The sequence below is a fragment of the Corythoichthys intestinalis genome, chromosome 18 (genome assembly GCF_030265065.1).
Source record: "Corythoichthys intestinalis isolate RoL2023-P3 chromosome 18, ASM3026506v1, whole genome shotgun sequence".
NCBI classification, from domain to species: domain Eukaryota; kingdom Metazoa; phylum Chordata; class Actinopteri; order Syngnathiformes; family Syngnathidae; genus Corythoichthys; species Corythoichthys intestinalis.
Window position 1 is genome coordinate 39692589 of NC_080412.1, and position 25399 is coordinate 39717987.

Below are 25399 nucleotides of genomic sequence, written 5' to 3' on the forward strand. Positions count from 1 at the left end.
GTGGTGAGTGTTCCATTTCTACGCTGTACTTTAGTCTGATTTTAGTCTTTATCATTTCAGAAAATCCATCCTAATAAAGACAGGATGTTGAAAATTACAATATTTTCCGCACTATAAGGCGCACCTTCACTAAATGGTCTTTTTTAAAAACTGTTTTCTTATACAGTTGTATGAAAAAGTATCTGAACCTAATGCAATTTCTCACATTTCTACATAAAATCACCATCGAATGTGATCTGATCTTTGTCAAAATCACACAGATGAAAAAAACAGTGTCTGCTTTAACTAAATCCACTCAAACATTTGTAGGTTTTCATATTTTAATGACGATAGCATGCAAACAATGACATAAGTAAGTAAGTAAATAAGTAAGTGAACCCTCTGCTCAAGGAGACATAATGAGAAATTAAAACCAATTTTTACCAAACATTTTAAGTCAGGTGTGTGCCCGATCACTGATGAGTGGTTTAAAGCTGCCCTGCCCACTATAAAACACACACCTGGTAAGAAGTGTCTTGATGATAAGCTTTGTCTGATGTGCATCATTAAAAGGGCTGTCTGAAGTCCTGGGAAAGGAAGTTGAAAAGAAGTTGTCTACAAATGGAGAGAGTTTGGCACTGTTGCTTCTCTCCCAAGGAGTGGCCGTCCACCAAAGACAACGCCAAGGGTTCAGTGCAGAATACTCAGAGAGGTAAAAAAAAAAAAAAAGTACCCTAGGGTGTCTGCTAAAGACTTACAGAGATCACTGGCACAGTCCAATATCTCTGTGCACACATCTACCATATGTAAAACTATGGCCAAGAAAGGTGTTCATGGGAAGACTCCACGAGGAAGCCACTGTTGTCTAAAAAAAAAAGCATTGTTGCTTGTTTAATGTTTGCAAAAAGGCATTTGGAAACTCCACAGAAGTTTTGGCTAAATAGTTAATAAAATCAAAGTTGAATTATTTGGGAGTAACACACAACGTCATGTGTGGAGGAAAAATGGAACACCTCACCAACATCAACACCTCGTCCCCACCATGAAGTATGGTGGAGGGAGCCTTGTGATTTGGGGCTGTTTTGCTACCTGAGGGCCTGGACAACTTGCAATCATGAATGGAACAATGAATTCAAAAGTTTATCAGGATGTTTTGCAAGAAAACCTGAGGTCTTCTGTCAGACAGTTGAAGCTAAAAAGAGGATGGATGCTGCAACAAGACAATGATCCAAAACACAAAAGTAAACCAACTTCAGAATGGTTTCAGAAGAACAAAATACATGTTCTGGAGTGGCCAAGTCAAAGTCCAGACTTGAACCCCATTGAGATGCTGTGGCATGACCTAAAGTCAGCGATTCATGCCAGACATCCCAGGAATCTCACTGAACTACAGCAGTTTTGTAGAGAAGAACGGCCCAAGATTAGTCCTGATCGATTTGCCAGACTTATCTGCAGCTACAAGAAGCATCTGGTTGAAGGTATTGCTACCAAAGGGGGGCCACAAAATATTAAATGTGATGGTTTACTTACTTACTGTATTTCCCCCCCCTCTGTCATGCTTTGTATACTATCCTCATTAAAATACGAAAACCTATAAATGTCTGGGTGGTTTTAGTTAAAGCAGACGCTGTTTTTTCATCTGTGTGATTTTGACAAAGATCAGATCACATTTGATGGTGATTTTATGCAGGAATGTGAGAAATTCCAACAGGTTCAGATACTCATACTACTATACACTATAGACCCTACCCACCGACGTCACAAAATCACGTGCTCGCTGTATGGTTCCGCCCCCTTGTCCGTCATTTTGTGTCTGTATTATCAATGGTCTCAATTGATCGAGCAATTTATAATGCATTTCATGGAAGACCCGGTGCTTTCGGATGCCGTAAACTCACTTGATGCGTTGCGTAAAAGGCGTTATGTGGAAAAGCTTCAGTTATCCATTCGCCAGATCCATATTTGATGCCTAAATCGATGTTTTTCGACCCGCTGTCTCCGCCGTATTTGCCTGACATCTGCCAGCTACCCTGATATGTACAACTATCTTGTCCACACAAAATCAGCCTATTCTCACGAAAGTTTGAAAAACTTTAAGAGCTTGGAGGCTTATAAATACTTTGTTGCTGGTTGGGTGAAACATGTCCTCGTCCACGAAAATTCGGCAGGAATCTATCTTGTGCTTGGAAAGGTGAGTTACGAAATTTTCAATTCAAAATCTTTTGTAATTGCTAACATCCACTGTCAAGTCTAATGTATTTCATGTCGTTTGTCAATGGAGTTAGGGCTTTTAATGTTTATATGGTTTAGCGATAGCACTCTCACTACATACATACGTGTATGTTGTCGGCGATTAGCCTAGCAATGATCTTAATTGTGGTTGTCAGCCCAAAACCCTCTAAATATATATTAAATGCATCTTACCAGATATAAAATGACTACTACATAATCTGTGGTAATCGTTTGGAGCCCAGTTTTCTCGTGGAATTGCAGCAGCCCATCTCACTCTCTTCTCTCCGGGTCTCTCGGAATCCGGTAGAACTTCAAGTCTCTCCGTCTTCTCCGTCTATCTTCTCTGTTATTGCAACCGACCGCCCCACACGCCTTTACCATTTTGATTATTAATGTTAACGAGCAGAAAAACACGTCGTAAATAGGAGGAATGTACGTAGCCGTAACAGGTTAACATGATGTGTTGACGGACAATTGGGCGGCACCAGTCAGGAGGAAGGAGTTGTGACGTCACGTGGGTAGGGTCTATATACTAATAGGGCACACCATAATATAAGGTAGTAGTAGTAGTGGTTGGGGGTTGCTTTAGACATCCACTCTATGGTGCTGCGCTAAAGGGAATATCATGATTAACCAATATTGATCCATGTATAAGGCGCATTGGATTATAAGGCGCACTGTCTGCTTTTGAGAAAATTGAAGGCTTTTAGGTGCACCTTTTGGTGCGTAAAATACGGTAAATCGCTTTTTTTTTTCTTTAAATTCAGGGTTTCTACAGGTATTACTATACAAAAGCACACCTCCTTCAAATAAATTAAATTCTCTTGTTTTCAATGTAAATCTACTGGAAACAAGTGAAATTATCTGCCAGTGCTTCAAGGAAATTTTACTCAGATTTCCTGAAACAGGAAAAGTAACTTGCTGAAAATAATCTTAACAAACTTATTCTTTTAGTACTAGATAATATCTCGTTAAAGTCATGGCGTCTGTAATTCTGCTCTCACGTGCTCTCACCTCCAGATGGGGATTTTAAGCTTTCCAATGACACATGCATATCGGACAATTTTGAAAGTTGGCCTAATTGAGGATCTCAGAGCGGAACTTCAAGTCACCTGAGTGTTTTCCGCCATATACTTTTGCATGAAATCAGTAGTCAGATTGGCCCTACGACCCACCCATTTCAAATTATTCCGAAAAAAACACTGATTGGTGGACTACCGACCGAAAAGACTATTAAAATAGCTATTAAAATAGTTTAAGATTATTTTAGATGCATAAATGTTAAATTTTTCTTATAAAGTATTCGACGAGGAATACGATAGACCCATTATTAGACTTTTTTGGAAAAATCACCATTTCTTTAAGTAGTCTCATGAATAATGACCTGGCCTGTGAAAATAAACGCCTGAACACTCGGCAATGGCTCTGAAGATTGTACTTGGTGAGTGGTCGCTCTTTGAACAAACACATAGTCTTACCTGCTAAATCGAGCGTGTGTAACATGCGTTATTAAAGTGGCGTAATTGTGTCGTAATTCGTGCTGCTTGGAATTTATAAGAGAATCGTTAGATCAACTGCCAAATGATTCCATGGAATTGAAATGCACGGAACCAGTTCCCAGTTCTCTTTAGGAACCGGTTCTCGATTCCCATCCCTAAATACAAGCACAATAAATGTACAATAAAAAGAACACAACTAAATTCATTCATTCATCTTCTAACCGGCTTAACCTCACGAGTGTTCCCGGGGTGTTGTAGCTTATCCCAGCTAACAACGGGAAGGAGGCAGGGTACACTGGTTGCCAGCCAAGAATAGAAATTATTTATTTTTAAATAATTATAATGCTCATCTTCTCACTTTAGCTGATTAAACTAACAGCAAACAGCGATCAAAGTCCTCCACCAGTCCTCATGCTTGGCTGAGGTATTGCAGTGAAGCCGGTATTTCACAAGGGATACATCCCATACTCAACCGAGGATGATGCGCCTTGACAGCTGTTGCCTTGAAAAATGTTATTTTCTGCTCGAAGATTATAAGAGAAAACACTAATGCAGCAAATGATGTCATGTCATTGCCAGAGGATCGTGGAACTTAAGTATTCTATCAAATTTCTCTGATGTCATCCCTATTCTGCTTTCCATATCTGGGAAACATCTTTCATTTGAGATGGCGAGCACATTGCTATACTGTGTTGTAATAACCAGTGTCACAGTCATTTCTTTGGCACTTCTTAGTGAGATTTGACTCCAGGGCAAATATGCCTCTGCTTGTAATGAAATCCAGGGAACGAGAGCAACATTGAGCCCCCCCAAAAAGGTGAAAATAGTGCTACGATAGAAAAAATAAAAGCAAGTTTGACAAGACTGGCAAATGAACAGTGGTCCTCCCAGGAGACCTTTACCCTCAGGGAGCGCTGTGATCACCGCAGTGCCTTGTGTACGTGGATATGAGTCACAGCAGGTGGCGCCTGTATGAAGTATCACACAGTTTATTTATGACAGCTCCCCTGCTGACGCTCAGAGACTGAAAACATGCTGCTCACAACTCTGAGCGTCACTGTTGTGACACCAGACACTCACTAGCTCTACCTGCTCTCAAAGGCCTCAACGATTTTTTTTTGCTCCTAATGTTACCCTTGAGCCAGAGTGACCCAAGTATTGGATTGCAAGGTAAATTCATGTTGATACTAATATAGTGTTGCCTTGAGGTATGAGTTGATTTCATTTAATGACCACGCTTGCAACCAAAAACCTAATTAATTCATGGAGGTCACTCCAAGTGTGCGCAACTTTGCCACCGCGGGGAAACATATTATAGTCACGCAGATGTTCACTACTAGAGATATAGCGGGCCGTTTTTTGGAAATTTGATGTATATCAGTGTCGCCCTTTTTTTTTTTTTTTTTTTTTAAATCCAACCAGCCGATATAAAAAAAGTCCATTTTAAAACTACAGATAGGGATGAGGGATCCCGCCATTTTTCAGATGAACAAAATGGGGTGAAAAGGATCGTGTTTTTAATTTAAAAAATTAGGGCTGTCAGAATTATCGCGTTAACGGGCGGTAATTAATTTTTTTAATTAATCACGTTCAAATATTTGACACAATTAACGCACATGCCCTGCTCAAACAGATTAAAATGACAGCACAGTGTAATGTCCACTTGTTACTTGTGTTTTTTGTCTCCCTCTGCTGGCGCTTGGGTGCGACTGATTTTATGGCTTTAAGCACCATGAGCATTGTGTAATTATTGACATCAACAATGGCGAGCTACTAGTTTATTTTTTGATTGAAAAGTTTTTATAAAAATATAAAATTTTAATAAAACGAAAACATTAAGAGGGGTTTTAATATAAAATTTCTATAACTTGTACTAATATTTATCTTTTAAGAATGACAAGTCTTTCTATCCATAGATCGCTTTAACAGAATGTTAATGTTAATACCACCTTGTTGGTTTATTGTTATAATAAACAAATACAGCACTTATGTACAGTATGTTGAATGTATATATCAGTCTTGTGTCTTATCTTTCCATGCGTTGCCTCAAACAGTACAATGACGCCGTTTTAGCACATTGAGAGCGAAAAGGCAGAGAAATGCGAATGGACACAGGCGTTCATTGAACTGCGGCTTTTATTGCCATGAGCTTTGGCAACTCTTTCACAACAAATATTAGCATTGTGGCGCACGACGTGGGAAAGAAAGACAGGAGACGATCTTTTTCTTTACACGCTTAATTGAACACAATGCAGAACATACTGTATACCATTTGCTCATGGTTGCCCAACTTCCCATCATGCATATGGGCGGAACAGTTAAGTCGCTACAGTATCATTAAGTGAAAGCACATCAAAAATAATATTCCTATATCTCACAGGAGACAATCTTTTTATTAACACGTTTAATTGAACACAACGCAGAACATACTGTATACTATTTGCAGCCACCACTGTCAGTCATGGTTGCCCAACTTCCCATCATGCATTTGGGCGGAACAGTTAAGTTGCCACAGTATCATCTAGTGAAAGCACAACAAAAATAATATTCTTATCGCTCAAATAAAATAATGTTCACAAAAAGAAAAGCGCTCAATGCAAAGAGAGCTGGCATTCCCAATCAAAATAGCTATGCAAAATACACATAAAACTTACTCAGACTTTGCCTTGGCTAGATCTCTAATTAATTTAAAACTCGCCATTAACACCTTGTGGTGTATTTCAATCACTACCTTACATAGTTAAAGACACTGTGGAAGAACAGCAGGGAGCCCATGTGACGTCCCGCTCGGCGACGTCAACAATGGCAAGCTATTAGTTTATTTTTTTGATTGAAAATTTTAAGAATTTTATTAAAACGAAAAAATTAAGAGGGGTTTTAATATAAAATTACTAGAGGCGTGCGAAATTTCCGATTCTGAGATTATTCGCGATTCGGCTGTGGAAGATTCGAGAACGATCCAGAAAAATCCAAATTCTGATTATTGAATTATACCAGGTAAAGCAGACCTAAAACACAGCCAGCGCAGTCTTCGGGACGCAATGAGGAACGGACCAAGAGTAGATATCATGATCAACTCATGCCGCTAGATAAAAAAAAAACAATAATACCTGACTGCGGCCGACAGCTGCTTCGAACAACGCCCAGTTGCTAGTTGCTACAAACATACGGCTATAGTAGATATCACATATATGTAGAACTAGATGCAAAATGACAGACAACGGTGCCGGTAGAACATGTAAAAAGAACTAGATGCAAAATGACAGACTTGCCGTTTAGTAGTTGCCGCATTGTTAACAGCCGCCATCTTAAAGCAGTAGACTTCTCTTGAAGGCTCTGTTGTAGCAAACCTAATTAACTTTTTATCTAAAATACTCCTAAATCGGCAAAATCTTAACTTGAATCCATTTTAAATGATGAAACAGTTTTAAAACTTTGACATGTCGAAAGTAGACAGAAGGGAAATTATGGAATAACGGGAGAATTTTAACTACTTTAACGGTTGATTCCCATCTTTAAATTAAATGAATGTAGTTTAAAGCTGCTGATACAGAATGGGTGTTAAGTATTTTATTTACTGTTTTAAACTGCTAACATGATACTGAAATATTAGTTTGGTTTAGCCTGAGAGGATTTTTTGAGAATTTTGAAACTAATGTACAAAACATTAAAAGCGCAGGGGGGCGTCAATAACATCAATAATCAATTTATAATCGAATCGGAACCTCTGAATCGTAATCGTAATCGAATCGTTAGGTGCCAAAAGATTCCCACCTGTAAAAATTACTATAACTTGTACTAACATTTATCTTTTAAGAACTACAAGTCTTTCTATCCGTGGATTCCTTTAACAGAAAGAATTTTAATAATGTTAATGCCATCTTGTGGATTTATTTTTATAATAAACAAATACAGTACTTATGTACAGTATGTTGAATGTTTATGTCTGTCTTGTGTCTTATCTTTCCATTACAACAATAATTTACAGAAAAATATGGCATATATTAGAGATGGTTTGAATTGCGATTAATTACGAATAATTAATTTTGAAGCTGTGATAAACTCGATTAAAAATTGTAATTGTTTGACAGCCCTAGTTGTTACACAATACATATAGTAAACATTTCTTAATTTATGAAAGACCTGTCAATTGGTTTTCTTTAGCAATAATAAGCATCTGAGGTTTACTTAAATAATACCATTTGCTTATCAATGATAGAATGATGAATGAATTTAGAGCTCAGAGTGAAGGTTGCTCTGATTTTGCCAGCGACAGTGAGCAGATTTAAAGCAGTTGACCGCAATTTGTAATTACAATCAATCTGTGCACGGCATGCTAAAATGGGGGACTGAGGGGAGTGAAATTAAATGTCTACTATATCAGCTTCCCGGGACTTCCTGGAACTATTGTGTGTGTCGGTTGCTAAGTAACTGTAATACTCTCGGATACAACTGCAAAGCGAGCAACTAAGCCGTCCTCCATTTTTCTTGCCAAACCTCCATGCTCTCCTAATTTTAGAACAAAATATTTTAACATGTAAAAACCACACTGGACTAAAAGTGGGATAAATGTGATATTTATACAGATAGATGTGAAACAAGTTTTCGATTGAGCAAAAAAAAAAAAAAAAAAAAAAAAAAAATGCTTTTCTAACCAAATGCTCAATATGCCAAGCTCTACTTCATCTTCCTCATTCTGCCTCATGTCATAACTTATTTCTTCTCAGAGGACAGTCCTGTCTGGGCCTTTCGTGACTGATTACACTCCTGTCAGTCACTCGCGGGTGTGAACCTTCAGCCGTGTTTGCTTGGATGATTGCTCGAATAAAATACAGCTCTGACTCGTCAATAACCGCAAACCTGCAGGGTAGCCAAATTGCAAGATGCTCAAGTTGCGGCTGACTGATTAGAAGAGGCCATATTATACGCTCAATTTTGATGAAGATATTTTCGCACCTCGTACAGTATAGAGACATGCTGTTGTTCCAGCAGTTGTCTAATCATGTATTCTGTCTTTGTCCCTTTTTGTTCTGTTTTTATTTTTCTCTTTTCCTTCCTCTCGCTGTCTATTCAACCCCCCCTTTTGTCTTCTTGGGGACACCAGTGATGGCTTCCAAAGGCAAAGTCAGAGGTGAGTGGTGGCCATCTTTAGTTTAGCTTCATTTAGGACAAGAATGAGATGTAATAGTTTAGTTTTCACTGAGCAGTACAACTCACTTGTGCTTGATACAATGAGTGTGCATAAGTCAGCCATTATGAATGCTTCTAAAATAACCAAAATTTCAACTTAATTTCAATTCAACCACACAGCGTTGCCATGATACCAAAATTCTGACTATGATACCCAGACAATTGGACTCAAGTCACAGGGACTTGGGCTCGATGCGACTCGACTCGGACTTGGAAGAAAAAAAAACAGACTCGGACGGTCCGAGACTCGACTCGACAAGCTGATTAGAAAAACTTTTTGCACATTGACTTACTATGGGGCCAATAAGCATTTAGTCAACCACCAATTGTGCAAGTTCCCCGACTTGCCTGTAATTGTCAACATGGGTAAACTACAACCATGAGAGACAGAATGTGAAAAAAAAAACAGAAAATCACATTGTTTGATTTTTAAAGAAATTATTTCCAAATTAGAGTGGAAAATAAGTATTTGGTCACCTACAAACAAGTAAGATTTCTGGCTGTCAAAGAGGTCTAACTTCTTCTAATGAGATCAAAGGAGGCTCCACTCGTTACCTGTATTAATGGCACCTGTTTTAACTCATTATCGGTATAAAAGACACCTGTCCACAACCTCAGTCAGTCAAACTCCAAACTCCACTATGGCCAAGACCAAAGAGCTGTCGAAGGACACCAGAGACAAAATTGTAGACCTGCACCAGGCTGGGAAGACTGAATCTGACGTAGGTAAAACGCTTGGTGTAAAGAAATCAACTGCGGGAGCCATTTTTAGAAAATGGAAGACATAAAAGACCACTGATAATCTCCCTCGATCTGGGGCTCCATGCAAGATCTCACCCAGTGGCGTCAAAATGATAACAAGAACGGTGAGAAAAAAATCCCAGAACCACACGGGGGGACCTAATGAATGACCTACAGAGAGCTGGGACCACAGTAACAAAGGCTACTATCAGTAACACAATGCGCCGCCAGGGATTCAAATCCTGCACTGCCAGACGTGTCCCCCTGCTGCAGAAAGTACACGTCCAGGCCCGTCCGCGGTTTCGTTAGAGAGCATTTGGATGATCCAGAAGAGGACTGGGAGAATGCGTTATGGTCAGATGAAACCAAAATAGAACTTTTTGGTAGAAACACAGGTTGTGTTTGGAGGAGAAAGAATACTGAATTGCATCTAAAGAACACCATACCCACTGTGAAGCGTGGGGGTGGAAACATCATGCTTTGCGGCTGTTTTTCTGCAAAGGGATTAGGACGACTGATCTGTGTAAAAGAAAGAATGAATGGGGCCATGTATCGAGAGATTTTGAGTGAAAATCGCATTCCATTAGCAAGGGCATTTCAGATGAGACGTGGCTGGGTCTTTCAGCATGACAATGATCCCAAACACACAGCCAGGGCAACAATGGAGTGTCTTCGTAAGAAGCATTTCAAGGTCCTGGAGTGGCCTAGCCAGTCTCCAGATCTCAACCCCATAGAAAATCTGTGGAGGGAGTTGAAAGTCCGTGCTGCCCAACGACAGCCCCAAAACATCACTGCTCTAGAGGAGATCTGCGTGTAGGAATGGGTCAAAATACCAGCAACAGTGTGTGAAAAGCTTGTGAAGAGTTACAGAAAACGTTTGACGTCCGTTATTGCCAACAAAGGGTACATAACAAAATATTGAGATGAACTTTTGGTATTGACCAAATACTTATTTTCCACCATGATTTGCAAATAAATTCTTTAAAAAAAATCAAACAATGTGATTTTCTGGTTTTTTTTACCTCATTCTGTCTCTCTTGGTTGAGGTTTACCCATGTTGACAATTACAGGCCTCTCTAATATTTTCAAGTGGGAGAACTTGCACAAATAGTGGTTGACTAAATACTTATTTCCCCCACTGTACATTAACAGTAAGGTTTCCCTCAAAAATAAACCTGTGCTTTGTAGGTAGACTGGGAAACACTAACAACTCGTCTTTACAACCGTTGACTTAACACGACTTGTCTTTACAACCTTGTGGCTCAGCTCAACACGACATGACTTCGAGGCTCGATTCAACTCGACATAACCTTATGACTCGACCTGACTCGATATAACCTTATGACTCAACTCGACATAACCTCGTGGCTCGACTCGACTTGCCCACAACATGTAAGACTCTGGACTTACTTGTGACTCAGATCATGGCGACTCAATTCAATTGTTTATGGTAACTAGATACCTTTACCAAAACGGTACAACAACAAAATCTGAAAAAAAAACCTTGATACCGGTAACAAAACAATAAAACAACAAACATTGGAAAAAAGTAAAGACATACATATATATATATATATATATATATTTATTTATTTATATTGCTTCAAAATAATATGCCCTTTAAGACACAGCCTCTGTGACTCGACTCGACAACTTTTTGACTTGACACGACTCGTCTTCACCTTGACTTTATACGACTCGTCTTTACAACCTTGTGACTCAGCTCAACTCAACATGACCTTGAGACTCGACTCGACTTGACTCGGCATAACCTCGTGACTCGACTTGACACGACATAACCTAATGACTCGACATAACCTCGTGACTTTAGTCGACATAACCTCTTCTCTTGACTCGACATAACCTCATGACTCGACTCGACTTAACTTGCCCACAACAGGTAGGACTCGGGACTTGTGACTCGGATCGTAGTGACTCTTCCAGTTGTTTCATGATACCTGGCTAAAGTATTTCGATACCATTACCAAACGGCACAACAATAAAAATCTGAAAAAAGTATTTCATACATAACAAAATTAAATTGTTTCATTTATATTACATCAAAAATAATATGAATCCCTTCAAAACACAAATCTCTGTGACTCAACTTGCCTCGACAACCTTTTGACTTGACACGACTCCTCTGTACAGCCTTGTGACTCAACTCGACTTGACTCGACATAACCTCGTGACTCGGCTCGAATTGACTCAACAGAACATTGTGACTCGACTCAACTTGACTTGCCCACAACAGGTGAGACTCGGGACTTACTTAAGACTCAGATCATAGTGACTCGTGCAGTTGTTTGATGATACCTGCAGAGAATACCTCGATACCAGTACCCAAACGGTACAAAAAAAATCTGAAAAAAAAAAGCATTTCAAACAAAACAAAGTTAAATTGTTATATTTATATGACTTCAAAATACCGTATTGGCCCGAATATAAGACGGCCCTGATTATAAGACGACCCCTCTTTTTCAAGACTCAAGTTTGTTAAGACTTTTTGAACACCAAATTAATTTTTATACAGAAAATAATTACAGTACACCTGAAACAAATGATTAGAACAATATATTTGAGAGAAAAAGTGTGTTATTTTGCCTCATTTAAATTTTAATATCTGAATATTTAAATATGTAAACTAAAGTGCAATCACATTCGTAAATGAATGGCTTCTGGTTTTTGAAATGTAAATAAACCAATCTATTGTGATAAAACAACAAAATTGCAATAACTGCATTAACCATCAAAGTGAAGTCTAACTGTAACTGTAGTCTTGAAACAAATCTGAATAAGGAAAAACATTGCAATAAAATAATGCAAACTGGTTAAACTTGAGAGTAGTTGAGATCTGTCATGACAGAACATCGCTTCAGTGATATCTGGCACCATCTAGCAACTTGAATGGGTATAACGTCTAGACCGCGAATATAAGACGACCCCCACTTTTTCAGTCTTATTTCAATGCAAAAAACACCGTCTTATATTCGGGCCAATACGGTAATATGATGCCCTTTAAGACAGTCTCTGTGACTCGACTCGCCTTGACAACCTTTTGACTTGACATGACTCGTCTTTACAACCTTGTGGACTCGACATAACCTCGTGACTTAACTCGCCTGACTCGACATAACCTCGTGACGCGACTCGACTTGACTCGGCATAACATCGTGACTCGACTCGACTCGACATACCTCGTGACTCGACTCGACTTGACTCGCCCATAACAGGTACGACTCGGGACTTACTTGTGCCCATATCATATGGACTCGTGCAATTTTTTTAAGATACCTGCATAAAGTAACAAGATAACAGTTCCAAAACGGTACAACAAAATTATGAAAAGAGAATTTCAAACAAAACAAAGTTAAATTTGTATATTCAAAATAATATGCCATTTAAGACAGTCTCTGTGACTCGACTTGATTGGACTAAACTCGACAACCTTTTGACTTGACAAGACTCATCTTTACAACCTTTGACTTGACAAGACTTGGCTCATATGATGAATATGATGCCCTTTAAGACACAGTCAGCATTGGAGATCCGCAGCGTGTTTATATATTGATGTAAAGCACCAGTCCAAAAAAAACAAAAAAAAACGAATACTGTTGCCAAATAATACAGTACCTACGGTACAGGTATCGGTACCTTGTCCTAAATTACGATACCTATACCTTCCTGCAATAAAAATGACTGAGTCATTTGGAAAGAGAGTTAAAATCCTCCATATTGTTTAGAGGAAGTTTCAGTAGACGGTAGGATTAAATGTCTGCTGTATTTTATTGGTTTATTAACTGGCAAAAGACATTACTTGCATAGAAACGCAAGCTGGTTCAAAGTTTACCGATTCAACCGTATCGTGGACAAATTAAATGTAGTGCTAAGTGGAAACAGTAGCTTTAGTTTTAGGTTTACGTTAACTAGCTACTTTGTAAAAGTGGAATGGACTGAATAAATTATAATGCAGTGCTCGCAACATATATTTCCACCAAGTTTTAGCGTGTAGCCTTTAAGTAATAGCCGTATGTTTCTGTCAGTCAAACATGTGTTGGAGTGTAGAATTGTCAGTCGTGCCAAATCGTTTTCAAAGATAAGAAGAGGTGTGCAATTTTAGCGCAAGTACCCATCTAATTCATATCTGATAAGAACTGCCCTTTTATGTAAACTAACGTAATGGTTTGCTAGCCTTCTAATAGCAGTGGTTATCTCTTCCCGTGAAATTCTATTCAATGTAGAAATCTGTATAGAAATCCAAAGTGTATTAAGCAGGTCAAGGGTTTTTCTGCACTTAACCTTTATCCCGTCCCTTCTGCCATCATCATCATCACATTATCAGCCGCAATAATGGTTGTACTGCAAATGCAACTCCATGTCTGATCCCATTACTCTTCATCATTCCTGATACCCTTGTCCTCCTGAAGTGTGTGGTTGGCAAATTCATTTAAACCATTCACAGCACCGTACCGACAGGCCAATATATGGAGTCATTGGCTATACCCTGCCTATCATTCTTTGTTATATAACAGAAGGTTAATAAACCAATCCCACTTAAAACAGTGAAACAGATGCTGTGAAACTGAAAGTCAAGCACATGTCTCCTTTTGGTTTCTATTGTCTTGTCTACTCTATTGAGATCATTTTGTGATGTATGTGTTGTTTTAGTGTTATAAAGGGCTAGTTTTTCCCTCTTGAGATCCTCCACAGTTTTAAAGAGTTGCCTGCTAGTAGATAAAACATTTTTTTTTAAAAATACTTTGTATTTGTTCATCAAAGATCCAAGCAAATGTATTGCAGTGCATTAATTGGGAAGCACTGAGTAATTTGCTATAATGTGATAGAAAATATGTTGCAAGTAAACCGTGAAGCCATGTACATATCAGATGCAGGTATTCCAAAGAGAGGAAACTCTAAGTGTGTCTGCCTGTGAGTGCTTTGTGACGATGGAGGGGCTCGGCGACACCCACTGCTCGGTAGGGAAAGAAACTAGAGTGCCAGAAGTCAAGTCTCCAAACACAAACAGCTACAATAGAAGAAAAACACCAGAAACAAGCTTGATTTTGTTGTTTTGTTTGTTTTGCTAGTTGTTTTTAACAAAGCCAGTGTTGCTAGGATAATTATGAGAGTCCCTGGTTCAACTCAGAACAATGGAATGGAAATTGGAAAATTTCTTTCCACGGATGTTAAACAACAAGATCGCTGATTAATTCATGTTGCTGTCAATCAAAAAGGGATTCAACCTCAGACAGATCATCCAATCATCATGCATAGAAGCAGAGTGGCCAGTTGAGCCTCCCACTACCCATTGACCTCCACAGATGCACGGCGTCCAATGGGCGGCGCAAACCAGGCCTTTAGCCAATGACTTGTCTCGTTTCACAGTAGTGGAATAATGCACTCTCAACTCTGGAGACGAGCCGTGTACACACGAAACGTCCCCAAAGGTGCGGATTTCAGGGGGAAGACTATTCCATAACCTGGGGGCAGAAACCGCAAAAGGTCGGTCTCCCCACTGTTTGAGTTTGGACCTCGGAACGTGCAAATGAAGTTGGCAGGTAGAGGGAAGAGTCCTGCCAGAATTACGGATGGTTAAAATCTCCTACAAGTAAGAAGGAGCTTGGCCATTAATAGAATTAAAAACAAACAGTAAAAGTTTAAAATCAATTCTAAAATGGACTGGAAGCCAGTGGAGCGATGATAGCACGGGGGTAATATGTTCACATCTAGGTGCATCTGTCAAAAATCGAGCAGCAGCATTTTGAACAAGTTGAATTGAGGACTTGGGAAGACCAACATAAAGTGTGTTGCAGTAATCCAGCCTTGAGCTTATAAAAGCGTGAATTGCTTTTTCGAGGTCGTGGCGAGTAAGAAGAGGCTTCACTTTGGCCAAGAGACGGAGCTGGAAAAAACTTGCTCTTACAACAGAACTAATCTGTTTTTCAAAGTTGAGCCTGCTATCGAATATCACGCCAAGATTTTTAACATGTGTTTTAAAAAAGGGAGCCAGAGTGCCAGAGTTGGGCTCAAGGGCATATAACATAGAAGGTGTGCCAAAAGTTATATATTCAGTTTTGCTTTTGTTAAGATGTAAAAAGTTTTGTGCTAGCCACTGCTTCACATCGGATATGCACTCCATTAATTTAGTGAGAGCAGTTTGTTCGTTGGGTCTCAGGGGGAGATACAGCTGCAGGTCATCATCATAAAAATGAAAAGAGATATTATGTTTTTTTTATAATTGATCCTAAGGGTTGGAGATACAGTGCAAAGAGAACAGGCCCTAAAATAGAGCCTTGTGGCACCCCACAAGACAGAGAAGTTTGTGAGGAGGAAAATTCCCCAATCATTACCGAGAAGATCCTATGTTCCGGGTTCGATTTAAACCACTGTAGAGCGTTACCACGCATACCTATAAAGTGTTCTAAATGAGATACTATCACTATCTCAATATCTCAAAAACGACAAACGAAACTTTTCATGGCACAAATGAAAGATAACCGATTGATGCTATTTTCAAACAAAATGGGACTGGTTGACCTCATATTGACCTATAAAAGAATTGTAAATTTCTTACAAACGTTAGCAGCAGAAACGAAACTTTTTAGAGCACAAACAAGCACAAACGCAGCACAAACGATTTACATCATTTTTATATAAATTTGCGTCTGATCGGGGGTCAACTTCACAGAGGTTGTTAAATGAGCTAGCCTTTCTAAAGGAGATCTCCTGCCACACATCACACTCGTCCTATTAAGAAGTTTTTGAAAAGTGTTGCTTTTAGGAGTCCTCTCATCTTCCATTGAAAATTCTTATAGTGGGATATACCAGATGTCTTCCAATCGCTTCTAAATGAGCCATATCTTTCTCATTCTTCTGTCCTTGAATCACGGCATGTGTGCATTTTTCTTCTTTGTCTTTATTTTTTTATTTCATTTCATTTGATTTTTCCCTATTGTTCACTGCCTAACTAATACACTGAAAAACCAAGGTGAAGCATGTCAGAGGCCCGATTGTTTTTGGTGGTATTTTTAGGGAGGAATAGGACATAGGTGATTGGAGTAAACAACAAAAAGATTGTAAGTCAGTTTGTTTTGCTATGAAAGTATAAAAGTTTTCGATTACCAACAAATGGTCTTATACCAACTGTCCCGAAGTGCCTGACGGCTTTCGTTTTTATGTCTTTGTTGATGGAATAACCTCAGGTGTTATGTGAGTTTAATATATCCTTATGTTCTTTCTGTTCCAGTGCCTTTCTTCATTTTAGGCATGTTTTTTATCTCAAGGTTGAAAAGATGAGATTTTAGCGGTCAAACTTTATAGGGTTTTTTATTTCACCTCACATTCTTACCTTTGAATGGCAGTTTCTTTAAATTTGGCTCAAGTGAGTTTTAGGGATTTGTGATCAAAGTCATAAGCGGAGTTTAAGGGGGGGTCAGGGGGGCCGGCCCCCCTTGTGGCCTAAAAGTGTCATTGCATGTAATTGAGTTTCCTATAAATATATGTGTGTATATATATATATTTTAGGGCTGTAAAACGATTACAATTTTTAATTGAGTTAATTACAGCTCAAAAATTAATTAACCGTAATTACTCGCAATTAATCGCAATTCAAACCATCTATAAAATATGCCATATTTTTCTGTAAATTATTGTTTGAATGGAAAGATAAGACCGAGATGGATATATACATTCAACATACGGTACATAAGTACTGTATTTCTTTATTATAACAGTAAATCAACTAGATGGCATTACCATTATTAACATTCTGTTAAAGCGATTCATGGATAGAAAGACTTGTAGTTCTTAAAAGATAAATAAAAATAATAAATAAAATATTTAAATATTATATATATTATAATATATATAATATATAATATTTATTAAAAAATTATAGAAAATAAATAAAAGATAATAACTAGTAAGTTATAGAAATTTTATATTAAAACCCCTCTTCATGTTTTCGTTTTAATCAAATTTGTAAAATTTTCAATCAAAAAATAAACTAGTAGCCTGCCATTGTTGATGTCAATAATTACTTACACAATGGGTGCTGAAGCCTATAAAATCAGTCGCACCCAAGCGCCAGCAGAGGGCGGCAAAACTCCGAAAAACACAACAAGTACACCTTTCACTTTGCTGTCCTTTTAATATGTTTGAGCGGGGCATTTGTGCGTTAATTGCATCAAATATTTTAACGGGATTAATTTAAAGAATTAATTACCGCTCGTTAACGCGTTAATTTTGACAGCCCTAATATATATATATATATATATATAAGTTGCAAAGCAATAAAACAAACAACCAAAATGAATGAAATTACCAAAAAAAAAGATATTTTTACAATGGGTCAAAATTATTTTTCGAACAGATCATGCGACGAGCACCTTAGATGATCATTTGCTTTGCATATTATTTTGAAAAAAAAAAAAAAAAGTGGAGGGCAATTTTATTTTTCAAATGATTTTTTTTTTTGTTTGAAATTTTTTTTTTTTTTTTTTTGATTGATTGAAGCAACTTTTTGGGGGATTGAATGATTGAGACACAAATGTCCTACCCATAAAATGGCTCAAACACAAAAAGCATTGCTAAAATCAAAGAAAACTTTTTAAATTAAAAATTAAGTGTTCAATTGCAAATATTCGAGTCTGAAATATTTTTTCGCGTTCTAAAACTTTTTTCCTATGACTGAATTTTTTCTTTGTTTGATTGAAGTGATTTTTCTTTTGAAAATTTTTTTTTTGTTTGTTTGAAGCAACTTATTTTTTGATTGAGTAATAAGGATGCAAATGTCATAGCAAACGCAAAACAAGATTACTTCAATCAAAAAAGTGGCTTCAACTCAAAGATATTGACTTCCATTAAAAAAAAAAGAAAAATAGCTTTCAAATGCATTTTTTGAGTTTCAAATTTATTTTTGCATTCAAACACTTTTTTTCTGCTTGAAGTGACTTATTTTTTTTATTGAAAATATATATTTTGATTAAAGAAACTTTTTTGGGGGATCAAATAATGAAGACACAAATCTAACTCCATATGGCTCTGCCCAGGGGATACAATTTTTGACTGGGGTAACTACATTGGCACGACACCGGCGGGTCCATATTCAATGGATGACGATCTTGGCAAAAGTATAGCTGTCCTAAGCAGCCTGATTTCCCCTCAAGAATGATGGGAAACAAAAAACGCTCATTTTCAACTTATTATTATAAATATTCTTGTAAGTTAATTTTATTGCTGACACCGCGTTTTGGGGTCATCACTATGTTGTGCCCCCCCCTCCTCCAAAAGTCAAACTCCGCCTATGGTCAAGGTCAGTAAGAACTCACAAAAATATTTTTGTAATATCTCGAAACATCACTCCGCTACATAGTAGGAAATCTGAGAATTTTCTGAAAAGGTCAAACTTTGCATTTCCAGATGTGGTTTTTATTACGTTTATGCAGTCTCGAAAAGTAATCAGCATTAGGGAAGAGTAATTTGTCATAGATTCAGACTCTCGATCAGTGGAGTTTTTAATTTATGGCAATCTAGAAAGTAACCGGTCTGACCACAAACCATGGTCTGCCTTTATCCATTATCCCTTGGTTATACATCATAGTTGTACAGCTCAGTTGAGCTCCAGTCCTGACATAAAGGTCAGCAGCTCCAGGCTGTCCGTCTGTCTGGCTGCACTTCTCCTCTTCTTCAATGCATCTTGAATGCCTAAATAAGGAAAGTTAGAAGACTTGCTTGAAAGGTCAAGCCACAGCACACAGCGCAAGCATGTTAGATTCTCTCATATCACTATTAGTTGTCCTCTAGTTTGCTTTTCCTTCAACACTCGCGCATGTACTGTTCCTTTGGCTGAGCTGCATATCACGCTTATATAAATCTAAACTTCTTTGTAAATGAAACTTTGTGTGTGTTCGTTCTTTACATACTTCGAACGGCTCGGCGTACTGTGATGGAATTTTACACAGTTGTATTTAGCGCAGTGTTTTTCAATCTTTTCTTAGGCATGAAAATCAATCACCTTTCGGCAAAATTCGCCGTTTTGAAGTAAAAAAGGGTAACATACGTGAATTGTGTAGATCTGAGGAGAACATATTTAGGTCGTAAGGGGTCGTAAGTCCATCTAACTAACTAACGACATGTTTTACTGAAGTTGCTAAGCCTGTCGCGATATGCAGTGAGTCCATTCATTCATTCATTTTCCATGCCGCTTATTCCTCACGAGGGTCGCGGAGGTGCTGGAGCCTATCCCAGCTAACAACGGGCAGTAGGCAGGGGACACCCTGAACTGGTTGCCAGCCAATCGCAGGGCACAAGGAGACACACAACCATTCACGCACACACTCATACCTACGGACAATTTAGAGTGTTCAATCAGCCTACCATGCATGTTTTTGGGATGTGGGAGGAAACCGGAGTTCCCGGAGGAAACCCACGCAAGCACGGGGAGAACATGCAAACTCCACACAGGAAGGCCGAAGCCCGGGATTGAACCCTTGATCTCAGAACTGTGAGGCAGATGTGCTAACCACTCAGCCACCGTGCCGCCTGTGAGTCCATTTGTCGCAAGGTAAATAAAAATGATGGGGCTAATTTTCACATCTGCGTTTTATCACCGAGTGCATGCGTGTAGATGACACGAAGGCGAACAAGATACTCCATCAACTTGATGTTTTGTTTGGAGATGACTTTTAAGCTTTTTTGGCACAATGCCGCTGTTGGATAGCTGCTTGTGTCGCATTCAAAATCTGCTCAGATTTCGAGCCACCAGCCACCTTACTGTCCTCAACAATGTTTTTGAATAAAACACAGGGGGAGGATTGACGTTTGTCACATATGGATAAAATAGAAAGGACACTTTCTTGTATTTCGACACTTGACAAGTCTAATCAAATGATGTATAGTTTATGTGCATTATCGCAGACAGCAAGGTGGCTGATGGCTAGAAATCCAAGCAGTTCTTGAACGCGACACGAGCAATACCTCGTTCTACCTACTCTTTCCTTTCTACTGCAACTTTGCCCGTAGACGTAAACAACAACAAAAAAATGTGATATTGGATAATTTCTCGCGACACACCAGTTGAAAAACACTGACTTAGCCGACTGACTTGATAGTCATTTTGCGTGTTCGCACATGTAGGGACCAGATTATTCGACTCAAGTCACAGGGACTCAGACTGGAGTCGACTCAAGTCGCAAATCTGATGACTCGCAACTCGACTCGGACTTGAAGAAAATACAGACTAGTGTGAGCTGGGAGGGTCTGAGAATCGAGACTTGACTGGAAATGACTCAAGAGACAATGACTCGAGACTCAACAAGCTGATTCGAATATCTTGGATTGTAGACTGGTTCCCACCTGGCAGTGGGCAGCATGGTCACCTTGGCCGCTCTCGCCACGCCCTCGAGGAACATCATGCCAATCAAAAATCAATTTCCCTGCAGACAGTACTACATAGCTTTTTTCCCCTCAAAGATAAAACAGAATGCTTTGTGGTTGGGCTGGGGAACAATGGTGAAGGCCTTGACTAACCTGTGACTTGACTTGACACGAGAACCATTTTACTTGACACGATTCGTCTTTACAACCGTCGACGGTCTCCATTTCGTTGATTTCCATTCAGCTTAGTGTTCGTGGTTTTATTTTGCCAGAGGTGGGTGTGGCCAGTAAATAGTGCCTCCCTGGTGCAGACTACAATGTCACAGCCGTTTGTGTCAGGCGCAATACCCATGTGCGAACACGACTGCCTGTTGAAGGATAGTTCCTATAACTGATAGCGAGGCCTGCAGTTCTAGGAACTAAGTACTTTCTACAGTCCAAAAGTGGCTTATGTTTCTGGGAGTGTCTCTGTTGGTCTCCATTTTGTGTTGAAAATGAATTACAGAATTCAAAAATAGGGAGAGAAGCTCGGTCATCCGGGAGGAACTCCTTGTCGAGCCGCTACTCCTTCGTGTTGAGAGAAGCCAGTTGAGGTGGTTCAGGCATCTGGTTGGGATTTCTTCTGGAAACCTCTTTGGAGAGGTGTTACGGGCATGTCCCACCGGCAGGAGGCCCCAGGGACGACCCAGGACATGCTGGAGAGACTATGTCTCTTGGCTGGCCTGGTAACGCCTTGGATCCCACCGGAGGAGCTGGTTGAAGTGGCTTGGGAGAGGGAAGTCGGTAAGCTGTAGTTGATGGATGGATGGATGGATGGATGGATGGATGGATGGATGGACGGACGGACGGACGGACGGACGGATGGATGGACCCAGGACATGCTGAAGAGACTATGTCTCTTGGCTGACCTGGCCTGGGAACGCCTTGCGATCCCACCGGAGGAGCTGGTTGAAGTGGCTGGGGAGAGGGAAGACGGTAAGCTGTAGATGATGGATGGATGGACAGACGGACGGACGGACCCAGGACATGCTGGAGAGACTATGTCTCATGGTTGGCCTGGGAACGCCTTGGGATCCCACCGGAGGAGCTGGTTGAAGTGGCTGGGGAGAGGGAAGACGGTAAGCTGTAGATGATGGATGGATGGACAGACGGACGGACGGACCCAGGACATGCTGGGGAGACTATGTCTCTTGGTTGGCCTGGGAACGCCTTGGGATCCCACCGGAGGAGCTGGTTGAAGTGGCTTGGGAGAGGGAAGTTGGTAAGCTGTAGTTGATGGATGGATGCATGGATGGATGGACGGACGGACAGACCCAGGACATGCTGGAGAGACTGTGTCTCTTGGCTGGCCTGGGAAGGCCTTGGGATCCCACCGGAGGAGCTGGTTGAAGTGGCTGGGGAGAGGGAAGATGGTAAGCTGTAGATGATGGATGGATGGACGGACGGACCCAGGACATGCTGGAGAGACTATGTCTCATGGTTGGCCTGGGAACGCCTTGGGATCCCACCGGAGGAGCTGGTTGAAGTGGCTGGGGAGAGGGAAGACGGTAAGCTGTAGATGATGGATGGATGGACAGACGGACGGACGGACGGACCCAGGACATGCTGGGGGGACTATGTCTCTTGGTTGGCCTGGGAACGCCTTGGGATCCCACCGGAGGAGCTGGTTGAAGTGGCTTGGGAGAGGGAAGTCGGTAAGCTGTAGTTGATGTATGGATGGATGGACGGACGGACGGACGGACAGACCCAGGACATGCTGGAGAGACTGTGTCTCTTGGCTGGCCTGGGAAGGCCTTGGGATCCCACCGGAGGAGCTGGTTGAAGTGGCTGGGGAGAGGGAAGACATTAAGCTGTAGATGATGGATGGACGGATGGACGGACCCAGGACATGCTGGAGAGACTATGTCTCTTGGCTGGCCTGGGAACGCCTTGGGATCCCACCAGAGGAGCTGGTTGAAGAGGCTGGGGAGAGGGAAGACGGTATACTGTAGATGATGGATGGACGGACGGACCCAGGACATGCTAGAGAGACTATGTCTCTTGGCTGGCCTGGGAACGCCTTGGGATCCCACCGGAGGAGCTGGTTGAAGTGGATGGGGAGAGGGAAGACGATGTAGATGATGGATGGATGGATGGATGGATGGAAAAATTTGCATAGAAAATCGTTTATTGGGCAAAAGACATGTGATTTGCGACATTGCGATTTACGATTGCAATGTCACAGTTGCCTTTCAAATGGTTTCATGTACAAATTTTTTAAATGTGGTATGATGATACATTGTAGATTTGAGTACTGCATAGCATTCTAGTTTTAAATGTACAATTTCCCGGAATAATACTTAGGCACTTATTCCGACTAGAAATTCATACTGTGGCGACTGTTTGTTCTTATGTGTTACGCCCGCAATGGTTCATGGGTAGATACGGAAACCATGACTGAGAGTGGTGGTTGCCGTTGTCATGATCTGGTGTTTTCTGTTCAATAACAGTGCTGTCTACCTCGTTCTTCTTCACGTTGCTTGCCACAATACTGTACACAGTGATGGAAATGCGATTGTGCATTAATCCCTTTGTAATGTTCTTTTACTATTTCTACATTACAGCTGCAACTCTAAGGAATGTATTTTTTATCTGCTATTCAGTTGTATTGCTTTCACGTTACACAAACGCCAGCAACGCCGGGCCATACTGCTAGTAACGTAATAAATCTGGGGGCAGTATTGATTGCGAGTGCTGGTTTGACTGTAATGAGTGGTTGGGAGGCACAAGTCCAAATGATTGTCGGGAAAGCACTGCAGCCTGCCTTGATTGTTCGGCGAACATGCACCGTTAATGGTTGAATGAGGAAGATGTTGATGAATCCTTTCTTTCCAACATTCAGCTTCATTGGGATTAAAACAGAGGGGGTGAAAATTACTTAGCATTTTTCATTTTATTAAAGCATAATTCACCATTTGATCAGAGCCAGTGTTAACTTTCACCGCTTCGTCTGGAAAGATGTCGTTCAAATTAAATGAAGAGAAGCTAATTTCCCCATTGCATCACATGCTAATGTCATGCAGATGAGGAAGCCGCTTCAGAGTTGGCATGTCATTCAGATTGGAGGGCAATTAAACTCAACCCCCCACCATGTGCTCTTCCCATGCACAATGGAGAGCTCGAACGGTGGAAAGATCAAGATAAATGGGGGGAAAAAAGCAGAGAGGATATAAAAGAATGTGGAAATGCACCCTTCGGGGGATCAACTCCGAGTGAAAATGCGCGCCCAGCCGGGGATAGGACGAACGAGGGAATTGAGCGGCACGCGTGTGAACTGGAAAAGAAAGTAGGGGAAAGCTCCGAGTTGAAGAGAAGATCTAAAATTAGACATGGAAATCAGGGGAGAGCAGCTGCCTCTTTTCCTCAGGAGATACATTTAAATCAGGTCTGGGTGGCCAGAAGGGAAAACCAAAGAAGCTCCTCCACTGGTCAATTATGCACACAAAGTACTTCATTGTTCTAATACAACCATCATGGCGGCGCCTTTGGCCCTTTCCGTCCCAGTGGAACATTCATCCAGAGAGGTTCCTGAATGTCATTGGGCCCCCTCGTTGGTGTGCGCAACCTTGTGTGTGGGGGGGAATGGAGGGCGAGGGTGTTTTTAATAATGACTGTTGCAAAAGTGGGCCATTTGTCACCTGATGGTTCGCAGGAGCTAGCGTCCATTCCTTGCCTATGATAGCAAATTTAGACTTTCACCAATTCTTTTGTAATTTAAAAAAACCTCTCCCGTGTTATTGCCATTTTCATTTTCATGTAATCGTTTACTGTATTTTTCGGACTATAAGTCACAGTTTTTCTCACAGGGGTGGGACATGCAGTCCCTGACGCAAGTCTTGTCGCTTATCCATTTTTGTAGAAACAATTGCTAATAACCTGACTTTTAATTATTCAATTGGTTTCAGAATTGGCTCATCTGAAAGCTAAGACCCTCCCAAAGGATGTTGAATGTAAAAAAATATATTTGTTTCACTGAAAAAGATTTATCATTTAATGACGACATAAAGGTCAAATTTTGGCAAGACAAAATTTTTGTCGCCTACAGAAAGAAGTGTGAAAATTGAACAAAAAATGTACTTCAAATATAAAAATATGTTACATAACATAAGCGGATTAAGTAGTGGTGCTGTGAGATCCAAATTTAGTATTTTGTATGACTTCCATGGGCTTGAAGGACCTCATCCATGCGGTTCGGCAAGGATTCATACAATTTATTGATGAAGTCATCAGGAACATCAGAGTTCATCAATATTCTTGGGTTTCGTCTTCCATGCTTCCTCTTTCATTGTGTTCATGTCTGGTGACTGGGCTGGCCAGTCCTGGAGGATCTTGATCCTCTTTGC

The 25399-nt window shown here is 40.2% G+C and overlaps 1 protein-coding gene across 3 annotated transcripts in view; it reads left to right on the plus strand.

The window, feature by feature from the left end:
* The window catches only part of cadm2a (cell adhesion molecule 2a), a 534075-nt gene that overhangs the window by 333102 nt on the left and 175574 nt on the right, over positions 1 to 25399 (plus strand). For 2 of the 3 annotated variants that reach the window (XM_057821958.1, XM_057821960.1), the window contains one exon: positions 8815 to 8841. The exons of the other annotated variant lie outside the window; for it this stretch is intronic. In XM_057821958.1, coding sequence (XP_057677941.1) covers positions 8815 to 8841 — 27 coding nt within the window. The remainder of the gene's footprint in view (positions 1 to 8814; positions 8842 to 25399) is intronic. 3 annotated transcript variants of the gene reach the window in all.